This window comes from Lichenostomus cassidix, chromosome 14 (genome assembly GCF_008360975.1).
Source record: "Lichenostomus cassidix isolate B80296 chromosome 14, HeHo_3.0, whole genome shotgun sequence".
In the NCBI taxonomy this organism is placed as follows: domain Eukaryota; kingdom Metazoa; phylum Chordata; class Aves; order Passeriformes; family Meliphagidae; genus Lichenostomus; species Lichenostomus cassidix.
In genome coordinates, this window is record NC_139495.1 from 2086334 (window position 1) to 2105471 (window position 19138).

Sequence of the window (19138 nt, forward strand, 5' to 3'; positions counted from 1 at the left end):
AAAAATGACTTGAAAAATTAAAATAATGTCAAGGTAAGGACTCAGAAACCAACAGCAATTCCCTTGGGAAGCAAGCAGAGATCCCATCTGTCAGCCTTCCAGTGAAAGACCACTCAAATAAAGATGGGATAATTTTAAAAAGCCAATCCGGCCTCTGAAAAGATGGAAAGGCAAGTGCAAACCGCTTAATCTAGAAGGAATTGTGCAATCCACCCTTCCCTTGGGAATTAAGAAATCTTACAGGTACAAGGAGAGAGTTGATAATACCCATGAACGTGAGCAGGTGGAGCTGCTCAGCCTTCCTGCAGGATTCTGACTGCACTGAGCAGACTGAGAACTTCTGAAATTCCTTTCCCACTCAACAGATCCTTAAAGGTTTGTTTTGTTGGGAGGATTTTCCCCTCGGGTGATCCCTGAATGGACACAGTTGGGTAATTCAGTGTCACTACAGGAGTCTGGATGCACCAGTGGCACCTCCCACCTTCACTCTCAGCACCAGGAAAACAAATGGATGATGATGAGAGGATTTAATCAAGCTGTCAAATGACATCTGACAGGAGTCTGCCACGTTCCTTCAACACCTCAGACTACGGGAATTCTCCACACTGTTCAGCCAGAGTCCCTGCTGGGTGATATTCCATATATTCCCTCACTAAGATGTGTTCCAACCTGCAGAGATGCAGAACAGATTATTAAATTAAATTTAAAAAAAAACAGCATAAAAAGCTTTAAAAATAGGAGCATTCCAAATGGAACAGGGTGCCCAGAGAAGCTGTGGCTGCCCTGGAATATTCCTAGAGCAACCTGGGATAGCAGAAGGTGTCTCTGCCTTCTGGGACAAGATGAGCTTTAAGGTCCCTTCCAACCCAAACCATTCTGGGATTCTACACATTTCCTATTGTGTCAAACCCAAACCAGCAATTCCTCTGATTTTTTTCCTACTCCAAGCAAAAGGGGAGACAAAACTGAAACAGATGAGTGAACACAGACTTGCTGAGGCTTCACAAAACTGGTTTTAAATAATGAGACAATGTGAATAATCACTGGAAATACTAAAACTCATTAATTCAGCTACAGCAAATTGCTCCCAGAATTTTTATAGGTTCAGGTTAAAGACTTGGCATTTCCCAAAATCCCTAAAATCCCCTTCCAGTGCATCCTTGAGCATCTCCTCTCCAGCAGGCTCTGAGCCCACCTTGGGCAGTGCTGCTGAAATCAGGTCACACCGAGCTGTCTGTGTCACCAAAATCAGGACATCCATCCCATTCCTGCTTCCCAAACCCTCCTGGAGCACAGGGACAAAGGGAAGGATGTGTGCACAACCCAAAATAACACCGGGGCTGGGCAGCACAGGATTGGATCTCTTAAAAAGCGTGGCCTCAGTAAACTTGGTTTTAAAACATGACCAGTGTTTGCCAGGCTGGAAGCAGCAGCCCAGCTCAGGCTTAAGAGGTCTATATTAAGAATATCCTACTTTTCCCCGTGCAGCCATAAATCCAGAATCCTATTTAAGTGGTCACTGGCAGCTGGAAATGAAACAAGGCCAGGAACAAGAGGCTGAAGTTTTCAAAAGTGGGTGACAAATGTCAGGCAAAAACCCAATTATTTAGACCCAAAGGCAGGTTAGGACTATTGCTCCCAAAGATTTCAAATATCCAATTTATATCCCTTCCTCTCCCCAGCAATTTTAGTTTCAGCACCACACGAGAATGTTCCCTTAAGGTGAAATAAAACCTGGTGTCAGATTTGATGCAACTCCACAGAATTTGCACGTTTTCCAAAATTAATCAAAATTATGCATTTTGTCACGTAATGTTTAACAGCTCCTAATGTGAGTATTAATTGTGCCTGGTTTAAAGAGGGAAGATAAAACTAATTGTTCTCAATATGTCAGAAATTGCTGACAAGATGGAGATTGGGAGGAGCTTTATTTTTATTTTTTGAGTATATCTATTGGCTTCCATTGACAGGTTATGAGACTGGGTAGAAGAAAAAAAAACAACAAATACTTTCACAATTCACATGCCATAATGTATTCCCTGGAATTAACCAAGCACAGAGATCTTCAGGGCCAACAAAGTCATTATGGCAAAGCTTTGGGGGAATGGATTTTACTAAAAACTATCAAGTTTCACCATTTCATTTTGCACAGTTTCTAAAGGATTTTTTGAGATGAAATGAAAATATTCACTAGGAAACGGGGAAAAATATCCTTATTTGCCTGCAGCAGTGAGGGATGATTGGACATCAGTCAAGAGATCCTTTTCCACCCTGAATATACACTACACAGGGTATCAATATTGCTTTTATTTTGTCACAAAGGATAAATCTGGAGTACAAAGACCAGCAACTCCTTCTGGCTCAACATGGAGTAAAAAGCCAATGGTTGGGAAGCTGGAGAAGAGCAGGAGTTTGAGCAGTGTTCAGCCAGTGCTGCCTGTGCAGTGCAGCTGATTCAATATTCCCAACAAATTGACCCAAAAAGGCTTCACTGACTTAAAATTGCATTTTTAGTCACTGAGAGGAGAGGGGAGAGATCCCTCATGCCCAAGTCAGCATCCACTGGAAGTTCCTGTTCCCCTAGTGAGCTGTCCTGGAGGAACTACCAATCTCCTTCAGCTCTTACTGCCACAAGAAAGCATTAAAAATGAGATTTTATAACCCAACATAAATTCTTCAAGCAAGGGGAATGAATTCTGCAACCCCCAACCATCATGTGGAGAAGGAAAAGGAGTAAAATGTGCTGCTAGCAAACCACTGAGGGATGAAAGATTTCCTTCAGTGATGTTGGCAAAAAGGCTCTTCCACTCTCCCAAATTTTATTTCTATTTGCCTGGTAAGAAGGCATGCTAAACACTTAGCAAAGAGGGTGGATGGACATTTTGAAGAGGCAAATCTCATGCTGTAGATGGTAAATCTAAATGTCTCTGATCTCCTCTTCAAAGGCTCAGAGGAATGAAAGAGAATTCTGCCAGAATATACACAGCAGCAATTGCATCTTAGGGATGTTCTGAGGGGAGTATTTCCCAGGAGTGAAGCATAACTTAATTCCTTTTACAGATTTTTTTTTTGCCTGATTCCATATTTTCAGCACAAAAGAAGGGTATAATTAAAAAAAAAAAAAAAAAAAGAACACAGGATGGATACAATCCCTTTCACTTTCAATAATGAAAAACATCTTTTCCATCAAATTTAGCAGGCACAAGAATAACCCTACATTTATGTAACAGATTAAATGTCTGGATTTTAATGAAACTCCTTCCTTGTTTCCTGGGCTAAAGCTCTTCACAGTTCCCCAGTATCAGAAGGACTTAGCACAGCTGCTCTGCAAGGTGCTGGTTTGCTTTGCTCTACTCAATTAAAGCAGATAAGAAACATATTAAAAACCTCAAAATACACAAAGTGCCACCTGTATTTTTGCTGATCCACAGTGAAAAAGGTCCAGGAGAGTTGGAACAGAGGAAGAACTGAGAGGAGGTAAAAAAAAAAAGCCTGAGATTTCTAAAGTTTTTTATGGGGTGAAAAAAAAGCTGAAGGACTCATCACCTCCAAAGCAATCCTGCCACAGTGGGAAGTGGGAGAAGCCAGGAAAATCCACATTTTGGAATACTGAGAGAACAGCCAAACTTGCTGCTTCTCCCATCAAAATTCCTAAAGCATCCGAGGAAGAATTCAGGAACACGCCCTGCATTGCTCAGTCCTGCTGTGAGGAATAGTTTGGAGCCTCTGGTAGCATTTAGGATGCCAAACAATAGTTCCAGGCATTAATTAAAGTTGGGAGGGTGAAGAAATAACCCTGTGGAACCCAAGGTGTGCTCAGCGTGCCTCAGTCACTTCTTTCAGCCCATTAGCCAGAGTTAAAAATAGTATTCAATCTACCTCTAAATTCAGAATTTTTTTGTTGTTGTCAACAATAATTTACAGATTTGAAAGGGAAAAATGTTATTATTGAGGTAACAATATGCAAGTTTTTCTTTAAAATTCAAAGTGCTCAAGTGTGGTTATTATAGAAAAATTACATCCATATAGAAAATACAAACATACAGAAATGTGATTATTACAGAAAAACTAAGATGTTTGTTATCCTACTGCTAATTAAAAGACAAGATCAAAAATTCTCATACCTGCAAACCTTCACTCCCATTTTTTGTACCCTGTATTCTAAAATTATTTCATTCTGGAAATAAAGTTGTTTTTTTTTCCCTGCTTATCTCCATAGCTTTAAACAGACAGAGCTGTTCTCCATTTTCCATCCTGGTTTGATTTTCTTGCTCTCTCCTCTTGCCTTCCACACAAAGTGTCTGCAAATGTCAGCAGGGCTGACCCCACTCACTCGTGGATTTATGATTTAAGAACCACTTTGGGACTCAAGACATGACAAACTTCAGATTCTTAAAACTGGTGCTCAACGTTTCCTCCACCCTGGCTCAGTGACAGCCCTCCACACACTCTAAACATTCATTTAAAAAAAAGATTTTCCTTCAGAATTAGACCACAACCACTGACATTCCAGCCAAAGCAGCTTTCATCAGATCATTACTTACATTAAGGAGGATTTAGTGCCAAATCAGGCCTCTTCCTAACATGACAGGGAGTCTCCCCCCAAGCAGTGGTGGAAAGAATTTGCTCTTCCCACATCACTGCATTAATTTTTTAAGAATGAAGTATAGTATTTAGCACAGACTCTCACCCATCAAATCCTGAGAGTATAAATATTTAAATACACACAGATTCAAAGCATTCCTCCTCCAAGAACTGCTGAGTAAGCAATAAAGGAAATCAAGCAGCAGCATTGTTGCCAAAGTACAATAGAAGCAGCATAAAGTAGCAAAATGATTCAGGAAATATTCTGTATTTCTTATTTATTCTTCATCCAAGCTCAGGTTGGACAGGGCTTGGATAAACCTAGGAATGTGGAAGCCCCTGAGCTTTAAGGTCCATCCCAACCCAAATCATCCTATGGCTCCATCCTTAACAAAAACAACACATTTTCAAGCACTGCTTTTAAAACCAGGAAAAGAAAACCCCCTTCACATCCTCCCCATCACATCAAATACTGGAACACGTTCACAAAAGCAGCTTGGCAATGCTACCTCTGGGAGCTGACAGTAAACAAGTGCTTTTCCAATCGATTTCCAGCACTACACACACATCCTCTCCAAAGCAAATATTTAACCCAGGCATCTGAGAGACATCGATGCCATGGAGCAGATCCACAGAGAGAGATCCCAGAACCACAGAGATCCCAGACCCACAGAGACCCCAGATCCCAGCCCCTTGCAGGCAGCATTTCCACTCTCCCAAAGGCACCATTCCCTCTCACCCCCAGCAGCAACTCTCGAAAGAAAAGGAAGAACATTTTTTTATGTGTTTGCTGTACTTACAGCCATGGTAGGATGCTGGGGATCCTCCAGACTTGCCATACTCCTGCTCTGAGTAGCTGGTGGAAAGGTTGGGCTGACTGGAGCCTCGGCCAAAGGTGATCTGGTTGCTGCCCACCCCAGTGGCCACCTGAGCCATGCGTTCTTTGGTCTTCAGGGCTTGGGCCCTCTCTGTCTTGAGGCGCTCGTCGTCCTTCAGAAGGGACACCAGCTGCTTGGATTTCTCCCTCACGTTGATGCCCTGGTCCTTCCCATCTCGATCAATGTACTGAAAATCTTTCAACGTCTGGATAGCAAAAATATTCTCTTTACACTGCTGGGCCACCCTCTCGGAGCCAGTTTTAATCAGGTAATCTAAGAGAGTCAGGGCCTTGTACACGTGTCGCCAGTTCTTGCCGTGGTCGTTCAGTCGTTTCCAGATCATGCTCATAATTTCAGAAAAGGCCACAACATTGTAGGTCAGGTCTGCTATTTCAGTCATCAAGGAACTGGAAGGACCCCAGGGGTCATTCGAGGTCGCTTCCCGAACTTTTATTTCGGCCTCTGAGTAATTGTTCACAATGTTCTTCATCTGCCGTCTGATAGACGAAGTCGTCATTTTTATTTCCCTTTTTACCGAGACAGATTCCAGAACACAAACAGCAAAGGGCTAAATTTGCTCTTCCAGGAACGTTTCTGAACTGCGAAGGCTCCGTAGCAATGGCTTATTTGTAACACGTTCCACTACAATCATTTCCTCTCCTCAAGAGAATGACACGAGAAAATGAAAATCATGACCTGAGTGAGGGAAGAAAACAAAGCAGGTTAGTTGGGTCTGATTGTTCCTGCCAGCAAGCCGCACACACTTGGGAGAAATTCGCCTCGAATAATTTTTTTCTCCTTGAATTTCTTCTGATTTTGAAAACAACCTGCTCTTCTCACGAGTCTGCTTAAACATTGAAGATTAAAAACCTGAAGTGTTGAGCAGAACAAAAGCAGGAAGACAATCATGTGCTGATACAAAAGGCAAGATTTTAAAAGCAAACCAGAAACAAAGTCCAACCTGGAGACTTAAGTTTCCAAAGCAGAACCTAGCTCGAATTTTTAATTACAGAAATTACAGAGCTCAGATGAAACCACATGAGAAATTCCATGTTCAGCAGCCACTTGCTTCCCTCTAACAAACAGTAGGAATCTGCATCCAGAGAGAATGAGCAAACTTCCTAAAAATATCAACCAAGCAATTTCTGAAACCCTGGAAAAGTTTAAAGTACTTTCACTCTCAGGGCAGAGATCCTGTGGCCCAACATACTCCAACTCAAGGTGACCTTTCATGATAAGCAGATTAGAAGGAATATTTTTTTTCCCCCAAATGCATTTACTTTGTACATTTGACAACACTCATCAGACCCACGGTTTCTGCTCTGTGTGTCTTTCTCACAGCACAGAAGAATTTTTAATTGTTTGAGAATGGAACTGTAAAGGCAAAATGATTGGCAAGAAAAGCCAAGGACAAGCTGTGGAGCTTGAAAGCTGTGTCAGTTCTTTAGTTAAGGTCACTGTTTCAAGTAAACAGAGGCCTATTAAGCTTTGGAATAAATTACTTGAGCAAACTGGCAGATTTACCATTACACTAACACAGAACAGCCCTGAGAGTCACCAGTTGCACAAACACCGAGCAGAGACTCGGGAACTGAACTTGCCACATTCACAGAGATCCCGTTCCAGATGTCCTTTAATAATGTTCCTCCAAACACTCCAACAAACCAGCCCCATCCCTGACAGAGACACTGCAGACAGGGAAAGCACAGACCTCAAGCCTGGCATTGTTACCATTCTTCAAATTACTACAGTGCCGTTTGGAATGAAAGCAGAATTCAGTGTCATCACAGGTCTAATAATTGCTTTTTCTAGCATAAAGACATATTCCCTTCCTTGGAAACCTTTCTGGGCAGGTTAAATTACCAATGAACACCCCTAATGAGTTATTTTATCTTCTTCCACTGGAGCTGATTTTGGCAGAATAAAAATCTTTTGCGACACGATTGGAAATTAATTTTGATACCAACACTAAACTTCAGGTAAAAGAACACATCACCTCGGGCTTGTTTATGTCCCTCATGGTTTTAGAGGAATTGGCCAACTCCTTCTGAGCCAAGGTCTCCTGAAATTCAGGCTACTTAGGAGCTTCTCCATATCTCCATCATCCCTGTGGTCTTTCCCTGCACGGATTACACTCCCGTTTCTTGGAATACACACAGTTCCAAGCACTCTGCATTTCAGATTTTGGCAGCAACAACAGTTTGTATCACAACATGGTCATTTACTGCTTAGCACTTCCCATTTATCAAATACTTCCTAGAATTCCACGTGACTCCTGGGAGTTGTACTTCTACCGCACATTTCTTCTCCCTGTGCATTTCATCTGCCACTTTATCCCTCAGCAGGTCTCAATCTTTCATCATTCCTTTCAATTCATTATTAATTTCAAATTTGACCAATTTGCTTCCATTCAGCCACCTTACCATTTAGGGATAATCTGCAAAAGGGAGAATTTGCAAGAGCACTGATCTCTGGCAGGACACTTGGCTGGGAAGAGCCCTTCCCTGTGAGAACCAACCATTTACTCCTAACCCCATTTCCTGTCTTCTAACCCACTGCAAATCTATGAAAAACATTCTTGCCTTATGAGAGTTTTATTTCTTTCAAGGCCAGGGAGGAGAGGCCTTCCCACAATATTTTTACAAGTACACTATAGGAGCAAGTGCCTCACCTGGGTGTATTTCCCCAAGCAAAGAAAAGTTTTATTACTTTGCAACTTCACAAGCTTTTGAAAAATTCCTTTTAATACCTCACATGTAAATCCCTGAAGAATTAATGACCCTCACAACACAAGACTGCTTCCCCCTTCACTCCCTTGCACCAAATCCAGCCATTTTTACAGAACAGCACAGGGAAAATACACAGAAGATTGCAAGAAAAAAGTAAGAACAACCCAACGCTGGGTGACTTTTGGAGCTGATTAAATGCACGCTGAATGAAGAGAAACCAGCAATTTACACTCTCAGAAAATTAAATATTTCACTTGTTGTCCCGTAATAGACTCAAAACCCATCAATCCATCAATGCCGAGTGATTCTTCACTTTCATATCTTCAAGCCCTGGAAACAAAGGCCTTTAATGAGAGGCACATTAAGGTTTGTTTTTTCCTTTTCTTGATGGACATGTTTTCATCTTACTCTACTCATAACTCATAAAAAACAACTCATTCTAAAGCTCATATTAAACAGCCAAAGGATGACAGGATGGAAAGCTGATGGAGCTGCTGCTCTCCTCCCCAGTGCAGTTATACCAATATTCAAGGTCTTACCTTGGCAGTAGGATTGACCCTCACCAAGAGCCCTGTAAGCCTTTGGTACCTGCCTGACACACTCAGTGGAAGCCTTTTCCTTGATTATTCCAACCCTTGAAGCACCACAACAGCCTCTTTTAGCATTAAAAAGATCAAAAAGCCAAACACCCTGAACTACATAAAAGTGAGGAACCGTTTGTAACACATGATCGAATTCTTACAGAGAAAATTTAGATTTTTTTTTTTTCCAGAGACCTCGGTGAATTAACTTCTCACAACAAACCACAAGGAAGCACAATGCATTTGCAACTCCAGCAAAAATGTGAGTTTGCGTTTTTAACAGCCGAGTTGCAAAGAAAGCAGAAACTGAGAGCAGTTGATTAAAGCTGCTGTTTCTGGTTAGCAGGAAAAAGGCTTGAGCAGGTTTCTGTGAAAGGTTAAATGGTTTAGTCTTGGTGAGCCTTCCTCATTTTCTTTGTTATCTCTCATTTTTAGGTATCTTGACATCTTCAAATGGCAAAGCAAACAGATCTTAGGACAAGAAGGAGAAGCTTACCTGTGTTATCAAGGTAACCTTGAGGGAAACTCCCCAATTCCTCTTCCCTGTTCCAACAGTTTCATTGCACAAATAATGAACTCTGATTATTTTCTACACACAACACGCAGACAGAAGGAATTCTTGACTGAACTTCTCATCTTCCTCACAAGAGATTTAACTCACTGAATGGAATCTGCATGAGGAAACATCTTCAACTTGCTGAGACTAACACAAAACCAAAGCCAAGCCACGAAGTCCTTCACAAATTCAGTTCAAAAAAACAGCCCCACAAATCCACCTATGGACAGGCTTTCAGCAGAATCCATTCACACCTCTGGAATGTAAAACTCCAAGCAGGATTTGTCTGCACTGATAAAATGCCCTTCATATCAGCCTGAAGGTAAATATCCACACAGCCCAGCTAAGCATGCACCGGAAATATATATGAAAAGCCTTTAATATCAAGTGTGAAAATTAACATTAAACATGAGGAGTTCACCAGACATTTGCATAAAATTTTAATTAACAGTATTACAGACAAGATATATCCTTAGATTAGACATTTACTGTAAGTCACGTGCATGAAAAGTGAGGTTTTGAAAATAGTTATTAATTCAGTCAATCTGTGATCTGAAACTACAGACGTCTACATAAAAATATCAATTTAAATTTAAAAAAAAAAATCAATCTACATAAAAATATCCCTGCATTACTGCCTCACCTCTCAGGTGGGAATACACCCAGATACCCAGAGATTTGCTATCAGGCTGGAATGATCCTCAGGGACCTGTATTCCAGGATACAAAAACCAAGCACAAACCTTTCTATAAAAATCAGGAATATAATGCAGAAAAAAAGCATTTTTCTTATATTAAATCCACACTGCTAGACAGATTTTCAAACCTAACTAATTCTCTTTCAGATTTTTTTTTCCCTCTCTTCGTAAATAATTCTCAGAGAACAACTGGCTGACCAGAGGGTATCATTACCCTGCCTATGATACAATATTCAACTGCAATCCAAACACTGTTCCCAAAACCAAACAGGAAAAGGGACAACTGTGCATCGTGGCCACTTGGAGGAGAGGACTAAGAAAAGAGAAGACACTTGGCACTAGACATAAAAGCCAACAAGCAGAACACTTATTAGCTCTCTTTCGCTATTGTACAGCGGAGAAAACAGCAATTCATGGGAATAAAACAGCAAAATGAAGACCCTGAAATTCCCATCAATGCCCTTCCTCAACCTTCAAAATCCTTTAGGAAACGAGTTACAAATACAGATTGGCAAAGGGTTTGGAGAACGGGGTTAACTCCAGAGGAAAGGTTTAATTTCCATTTTTCACAGCTTAAATGCTTGTCTTCTTCTGTGTAATTTCTGAGCAGAGGAAATGGTTCAAAATTCAGAGTTTTGGAAGCTTTCCACTCCCTTTTACAAATGAGAGAACAAGGTCAGCTTTCACAGACAGCAGGTGGCCAAATTATTTCTTTATTTAAAGAGTTAATGCTGGAAGATAATTCTCCTTCACATTTATGCATATTCATGAGTGCCAAGGTTAGATTCTGCACTGGTTTTACAGTCCAGTCTCAGCCTCACAGGAGGAAAGTAACTCCAGCTTGAAGGGACTTTTAGCCATAAAAGAGATTTCTGGCCATAAATCTGGTTCAGTTTTCTCCATACAAGCTTTTCTTACATCTCATCTCCTGAAATTCCCAGGATTTGAGCTCCATGTGGAGCTCCTTTCTCTGAGTGCATGGGAAGGGAGGTGAGGAGCAAATCTCTAACAGCAGCACCACCTGGCCACGTTTTTTTGGGATCTGCCACCCCAGAGGCACTGGGGCTTTGTCACCCACAGCTCCATTCGCCTTTGCAGCTGGAAATTATGGACAGGATGGCTGCAAATGTGCTCTGAAGGGCTGGAGAGGGAATAGCTCTGTCAGAGCTGCAGATCACCACTAACGACCCAAATCCGACCTGCACCGCGATCTAATTTTAGGATTACGAGCTTTGACAACAGCTCTTTAAAAATAACACATTGCTCCTGCCACGGCCAGGTCAAGTGTCACCCTCAGTGCCACCTGCACTGTGGGCACATCTCAGTTTATTCTTCATGCAGCAATTACCAGGTGTGCAGTGAACGCCAGAATATTGCAGAATTACGGAGCAGTGGGAGGTCAGGCTGTTTGTGCACTGAACCAGAAATTCCAAATGCAAATTAATCCAAAATACCTCCCCAAACTCTCCAAAGGAGTTTGTTCTTGGGGATTACCTGCTTCAACGAAAGCATGTAGTCTGTTTTCTCAGAAATTGAGTAGAAAAATAAATCAGCCGATGTGTGCCTTGACTGAAAGGCAACAATCTGAAATAAATTCAGTTTAACAAGCAAACTTGAACAGTATTTTCAACTGAATTAAGGGAAGTAGGAGACACTTCCTTCATATTTTCCTTTTGGAAGGGAGGAGGACATCCAATATTCTTGCCAGAGGATGTGTCTTGGAATTTATTACTAATTAGAAAAGTCCAGCCTTGTCACTTCAGCTGCTTTTGAGGTGACAGGCACCTGCTCAGGCTCCCACAGATCAGCCTGAACACAGGAAGGACTGCAAAAAAAATACAAGATCACAAAATGTCAGCTCCCTTCTTTAAGCCCCAGTTTTTTCCTACAGAATCGCAATTTTTAAAACATGTGCTCACGTATCAGACTCCATATTTTGGGACTGTGTTTTGGGAACATACCTGCTACTTAAAATTACCCGATGATTTTATTAACTAAATTCATTTTGCACTTTTATTAATATGAAGCAGACGTCACCCAGTGCAGTTTCTCCCATCCTCCTACACAGCACAGACATGAAACCACATTAATACACTCACTAGGCCAGAGGCAAATGCTCACCATGACAAAGATGAGGTGGGAAAAACAGTTTAACTCTCCATGTTACAACTGCTAGAAGCTGAAGGATTAATAGTTTTATTTTATGACATGAATTTCTAAGGAAAAGGATTGTTCAAGGAGAAGTGCAAGATGTAAAGAAGTATTAGTCCATACATCCAAATGCTATTTTTTTCAGTTTAATTAAGTGTGCTGCCTGCCAGCACAAACTACAAGCCAGCAAAGAAAACAGAGATTGATTTAATATCCTACTCACATCCATCAATGTCCATTCATGGTATAAAATTTCAAGTGCCTTCCCTCACAGCTACCAGATTTGCACAATCATCTTGGAAAGTCAACACCATGTCTTAATTCAACAATCACAGATGGCATTAACATCAGATTGTTTTAACCCTCAGAAATTAAGGTACATGAGATGTCTGCCCATGAGGTTGGACTTCCTTCCCTGTGAGGGTGATGAGGCTCTGGCACACATTCCCAGAGAAGCTGTGGCTGCCCCTGGATCCCTGGAAGTGTCCCAGGCCAGGGGATGGAGCAACCTGGGAATGTGGAAGGTGTCTCTGCCATGGCAGGGGTGGAATAGGATGAGCTCTAAGATCCTTTCCAACCCAAACCATTCTATGACCAACCTGCTGTAAAACTGCAAAGCGGGACACACATCCCAAAATCCTCCCTGCAGGAATGTTCTGCCCAAACCCCAGGCTTTCACACCAGGACTTGCTGCCCAGCAGTCAGGCTCAGAGAAGAACTGAGGATGTGATTCTCAGAAAGCTGAGCCCAGCTCACAGCAGATCCCCAGGATGAATGGCTGCAGTGAGCTGATCCCACACACCAGGGGACAACAGCAGAGCTGGGGCTGCTCACAGCTCACGTCACCCAGCCAATTAGTGCCAAGGGCACTCTAATTACTTGAAAGAACACCCCAAATAAGGGGAGTAGCAGTCATTTCAACAGCAGTGTTCAGTTACAGCTCACCGGGCAAAGCTGCACCTGGGAAGCTCGAACTGGTGAAGCTGAAGATGATGGTTTAGATTTGCAACTTGCTTCAGCAGGTGACTCTGGAAGGAATGCCAACAGGGGTTCTGGGAAATCTGCTTTTCCTGCCTAGTAACACAGCAATTCCATCTTGAAGACAGCCACAGAGAAGGAGGAAATCTGGTCCTTCACTCTTTAAATTGACAAATTTCATAAAATCTTGGCCCTGCCTTTTTCCCACCCTGATTTTAGCTCTGTCCTGCAACACTAAATGTTCAGCTTTCCCTCTGACTCCTCCATATCTCCTATCTTTTCATACTGTACACACCACAGTTCCCAAAACCTTTCCCAAACCAACCCACCTCTTCTCCCTCTTCCTATCAGACCTGTCTAACATGTCCAGGATCACCACCTCGGCAGGAGCATTCCAGAGCAGAGGTCCCAGCTGTGTCACCAGCAACCTGGATTTAGACTGTATTCTGGTTACCGTGAAATAGAATTCAAGAATATTGAATAATATAAAAATAAGTCACTTTGGTCAACTTCTGTGCTGCCCCAGTTCCTGATTCTGAGCTATATTTTAAGTTTAGCTTTGATGGAAGTGAATCACTAAAAGATTTTTTTAAAAATCAGCACATTTGATGTAAGGATTCTGCTTCATTTTGCTACTTGAAACTTTCCCATTCCTTCATTCAAGCACAAATAAGAGTCATCCCTGCTCAACAATGCAAAGGTTTGTTATTTTATTATTATTTTCTTGGGTTTTGTGGAATCAGGAAAAAAAAAAATTTGGTTTGAAGTTGCCAGTGAATCCCACATTCTCCTATGCAGATACACAGGAATTTTCAGCTGTCAGCATAACAATTCCTCAAGTTTTCTGAATCCATCCTCCAGCAGTAAAATTCTACCTACTCTTTTATCTATTCTGGATATTTAGACGGAAAATTATTTGAGTGGGAGGCAGCCTTGTTCATTTCGAAGAGGATGACAAAGACTTGTTACTCAAAAGCATCTGTGCCTGTTCCATCATTAAAGGTCATTTTCTCCCAGTCAGCTCTTGCAGAGAACATGTTCTCCCCTCTTTGCTTTCATACCCTGCAAGCAGCAACTCTGCTCATGTCCTTGGGACTCCACGTATCTCCTAAGGAATCCACATGGAAAAGGCAATACCTACCTCTGTTTCCAAAATAGCTGATTATGGCTTGGGACATATTAAACAAAATGCAATATATCCCTTGTGTAGCACTGCTCCTCCCTGTACCTCCCAGAGCTGCCTGCTATCTCTGCCTGGTGATTATTGTTTTGACCACTGTTTTCATGCAAGTCATTAAAAACATTCTCTCGTTAAGATCTAGAAACAGAACACGAAAGTGGCTTAAAAACTCACCCACTCCATTTTCTCATTTTTTTTCAAGAGCTTTCCGCCTAGTCCAAATGCACAGAAGAAATTCTAGCCCATTAACATCCATCAGAGAGCAGTAATGAATTCATCAATATTGCTACAATCCGTGGGCACAGCACCGTGCTGAATCATTTAGTAACTACATCTGCAGCAGGAAGGGCTCACACCACCCTCCTCACACCGCCAGCAACAACCTCCCTGAAGAAGGAAAAATGAATATATTGAGATCCCCCTGAGCTCTGGTATCCCTCTTCATAGGGTTGGTGGTGCCTCTCCACACCAGTATTCCCAGAGCCACCAAATCCTGCCTGGAATTGCTCTCCCTGGACATCACCCTCCTTTGCCAAGCCACCTGCAGGCTTGCAAGGAGCTTTCAGTGCTTGCTTTCTACAAATGACACAAGGATTTGGCTTTTCCCTGCTTTTTAATCTATGTGGCAAATATGTTAAGCTTTAAATTGAGTATTAGATTTGCAAAGAAAAAAAACAAACAACAAGAACCCTTCGACACCAGGTTACTGCAGTAATTATTGCCACACACTGGACTGTGATTTTATTTTGCTGTCTATTTACAGAGCTATGGAGGGACAAACTTCTTCCTCCAGCGAGAAGTTTCCTTAACAGTGAAAGTTCTATACATAAGAAAAGCTAAAAGCTACCAAAATCAGCCAGTCTTAAGAAGAAACAATTATCAAGTAACATGGAAGTTTAGCTACCAAAAAAAGCCCATACCTGTGGCTGGAGTACAACAGTATTAAGTTACTGTTCTCATAACAAAGGAAAAGGAATTCATTCTTGGGAAAAAAAAAAAAAAATCAGCCTTAATGACATAAACAAAATTATCCTCAAATGTAGACTGGAAACTACTCTGCCTGCTTTGCCTCGCCCAGGGATGCCAAGGCTGGTGGGCTCTGCCTGGCTGCAGTTTTCCATCTCTGCAAGTGCCTTCCTTGTGTTTACACTCTCCGTTCTAATGGTATCTCTAATTAACCCCGAGAATAAAGAGGGTTTTGTTAAGGTGGCCCTTATAAAGCAAGCCCAGTTAATTCAACTCTCAGCACCTCTGCTGCCTTAACACAGATGATGTCTCAGAACACATACACTCACACATGTGTCTACATATCCTCAACTCCCACGGCTTAATTCAATTAATACTATTAAATCTTTAATGCTTGGCTTCAAAGGCTTTTTTTTTTTTTTTAATTTTTAATAGCTCTCATAGGTTAGCACGAATGTTTTAAGTCTTTCTGCTACATTTTAAATAAACTCCTCTTTTCTCGCCACTTTGATGTTTGCCTTGCTGACAAACCTCTGCTCTGTGAAGCTGCTGCGACTTTTGTTTTGTGGTGCAACGATGACATTACAAGCTCCAAAAGATATGTTAATCACCGAGCTGGAATCGGGAATTTTTTTAATTCCTCTCACCTGCCCTCTGGGCTGGGAGTTGGCACCAGAACAGCTTTCATCAAAACAATGAAACCCATAAAGAGAGAAGATGCAACTGGAGGGAGGGGGCTCTGATTTGCATCTGTTTAGCATGGAAGTGGCAGGCGGGGCTTAATTCTCTTTTACTCTGCTTTCCCATGAAAGGAGAAAACGCCAAAGTCACCGTATTTTATTTAAATCGTTAAAATAGGAGTTTTGACAAAAGACTAGTCAAGCTGGATAGAAGAATAAGCCTTGTGGCATCTAAAGGCACATCTGTTTCACACGTTTATGGGCACTGAGTGTGTTTTTAATTCTCCCCTTCTCTCACTCCAACTACCTTTAGACCCCTCCCCACCCCATTTCTAAATTTTGAATTTGTGAGACAAGAGACAAAGCCTTGACAGCACATTTCAGGCCGTCCTATAAAGCATAAACTACAAGAAACAAAAAGGGAAAAAAAAAAATCCAGCACAGACTTGTCTCCTCCTTTAAAGTTTATTTTTCTTCTGAGTAAGAAAAAGAAAACCCTTCTTAAAATAAAACTAAAAATCAGCATTTCCAGGGACAGGAAAAGGCACTATAGTATTATATACACTATCCAAGCTGACACAAAAAAGAAGGGATTAAAACCCTGGCTGTAAGCCAAGGCATCCAGACACAATTTTGCACAGAGCACACATAACAAAAGTGTTCCTGCATTCAGGATGTTGGAGCGTGTTTCCTGCACTCACACCTGGAAAGCCAACAGCACTGAAATTCCATGGATCCCAGGCATTCCCAGATCAACAGGTCCCTCAAAACTCCAAAGGGAATGATGTCCTCACACACTTTGCTCGATCCAAACCACCTCCTGCACAACAGAACCTCCCTCATAAAGCAAATTAAAAACAGAATAATAAAGACAACCTACAAAACTCTCCTGCTGCTCCTCACTCCTCAGCATTTCAGCAGAGTTCCCACCACGCTGAGCACTCCCCAAAATTCCAAATCTTCAGCCATACAACACGTCCTGGCTTTTCAAGCCGATGTAAATACTCTTGGAGGCATCCTATGGTCGTATGATTATGAAATTAAATATACACAGACACTGCTGGTTGGCAGACAGACACCAAAATGGCAATGGCAGCATTCAGTGTGTTTAAAGCAGCAGGCTGGGCAAAAGGAGATTATTCACTAGGTAGTCAAACGTAAAAAAGAGCCAGACATTTCAGTCTGTCTCAGTGTCTCACAAAGGGGTCAGCGATTTGTAAATTTTAAACACAACACTTAAGCAGTTTTGCAGACTAAAAATCCTTTGATGATTTACCTCAGTGCTTCTCGGCAATAAACCAGTTTGAAAGTGATTTTGCTGTAGTCAAGCTTTTATACTTCAGCTTCTCTACAAGCTAAGAATTCTGAAAGCCAAGTCAAACCAATTATAAACATTCCTGTATTTTACTTCCTTATTAAATCTTCCCAAGAGAACCAGTAAACATATAAACATAAATATCTTTCAGAGGAGTCACCCAAGTGCCAATAAAATCTTCAGAAAGCAGCTGCTTTGCTGAAAAAGGATGAAAAAACATGGGCTGCATAATCATAGTGGGGCACAAGGACAGTCATGCTGCTCTTCTGAGCAGCAGGTACAAATCTCAGCCTTAAAAATATACATAAATTGTAGAGATTCTCCAAGAATTACTGAATTAAATATTGATTTCCCATCTGCATTTGCATACTACTAAGAACAGGAGTCAGTGTCACCTATGCTGTTTATCTACAAACATTCCAACAGAGGCATTATCTTGACTTTCTGAGAAACTCTTCTAAATTGGTAGACAAAATTTAACTTCACGAACTCTGCTCAACAACAGCAGCAAAATATAGTAACACTTCTCATAGGTAATAAGCATTCCATCACTGAAAAAAAAAAAAAAAATCACTGCAAGCAGCAGAACACTGCAAGAAGCAATCAAACCTCTGCAATAAGGCAGGATGGGCTCAGAAGGCAAATATTTCATTAGATAACACAACAGAGGTGATTTTATGTTTTCAAATAGTCATTGGAGAAAGAGGTTTTTATCAAATAATTAAATACCTGGGCAGGGGCATTTTAAAGATGCACCAGATCCTCCCTGGATCTGAATATTGAGGGTAATGCATGATCAGGAATCTCTAACCAGACATCACCAGTCACATTCCAGCAATGTCACAAAATGGGAGAGTGTTTCCCTGATTAATTAGTTAAGTGAATAATTAAAAACCTCAAAGTTCTGTTTTTCAAATAGCAAGTGCTTTCCTCAACATACACCATGTGGCAGAGCACATTGTGCTTGACCATCCACCAGAGAACAGGCATGTTAAAACAGTTCTGAACAGAACTGCAGGATAAGGATTAATTAATGAGCTTCAATTCTGGCTGATTTCATAGGTTAGAGCAAACATCTCTGCCTTACTGCTGTTGTCACAAGCCTCATCCCTGTCCAAACAGAGCTGAAAGTCAGTAGAAAAGCAGCTTCAGCAGCAATTGGGTCAACAGATTTGGCTGAAGAAATCCTCATGGCTAAAAAGAAAGAAATAAATAAAAATCAGAACGACAGAACGAAGGGGAATGCTTGGGGTCTGCTCAGCCAAGCAGCAACACACCTGAGGAACCTCCTGGGGAAAGAATTCCTACCTACAGGGAAATGTGTTTGAAGGATTCTTTTGTGCTGGCATCTCAGGGGAGGAAGTTACCTTTAAAAATACTTTGTTTTGTCTCTCCCTGAGGAATATCAGAACTGTCTGTATCAGTTGTTTCAGCGGGGTTTGTCCCACAAAGGTTTCACTTGTGAACTGCACAACCCTTCCACCAGTGAGTAATTTACTCATGAGATTACTCCCAGTGGACTCAGAGGAACTGTGTGAGAAAGAAGGAGCTTTGCCAACCTAAGGGTTGCACAATCAGGGGGAAAAAAAAATACAATCAAACCAGGGAGGGGGATAAATTGCAACTGACAAAAACTACAATCAAGAAATAGCTGGTGACAGATTGTTATTTAAGTACAAGGAAGTGATTTAAACAGGAGCAGTTGTAATAAGATTATACGATTCTCTATTAAGATTCTTAAAATGTCTTTGTTCTAGCAAAGCTCTGAAAAGACCATTGCCCTTGCAAAGGTTCAGAAACTACTAAATTGATGTTAAGTCTGAAAATTAATATGATTTGGGAG

The 19138-nt window shown here is 41.4% G+C and overlaps 1 protein-coding gene across 8 annotated transcripts in view; it reads right to left on the bottom strand.

Moving 5' to 3' along the window:
- The window catches only part of EPN2 (epsin 2), a 56282-nt gene that overhangs the window by 15529 nt on the left and 21615 nt on the right, over positions 1-19138 (bottom strand). For 6 of the 8 annotated variants that reach the window (XR_014855044.1, XM_085074390.1, XM_085074392.1 and 3 more), the window contains exon 2: positions 5385-6158. Coding sequence is in view for 7 of the 8 variants with exons in the window: in XM_085074390.1 (XP_084930516.1) it covers positions 5385-5979 (595 nt within the window). In the remaining variant the exon portion in view is untranslated. Of the gene's footprint in view, positions 1-5384; positions 6159-9268; positions 9408-18382; positions 18401-19138 lie in introns of those variants that run through there. The other 2 variants (XM_085074391.1, XM_085074389.1) reach the window with 2 other exon arrangements.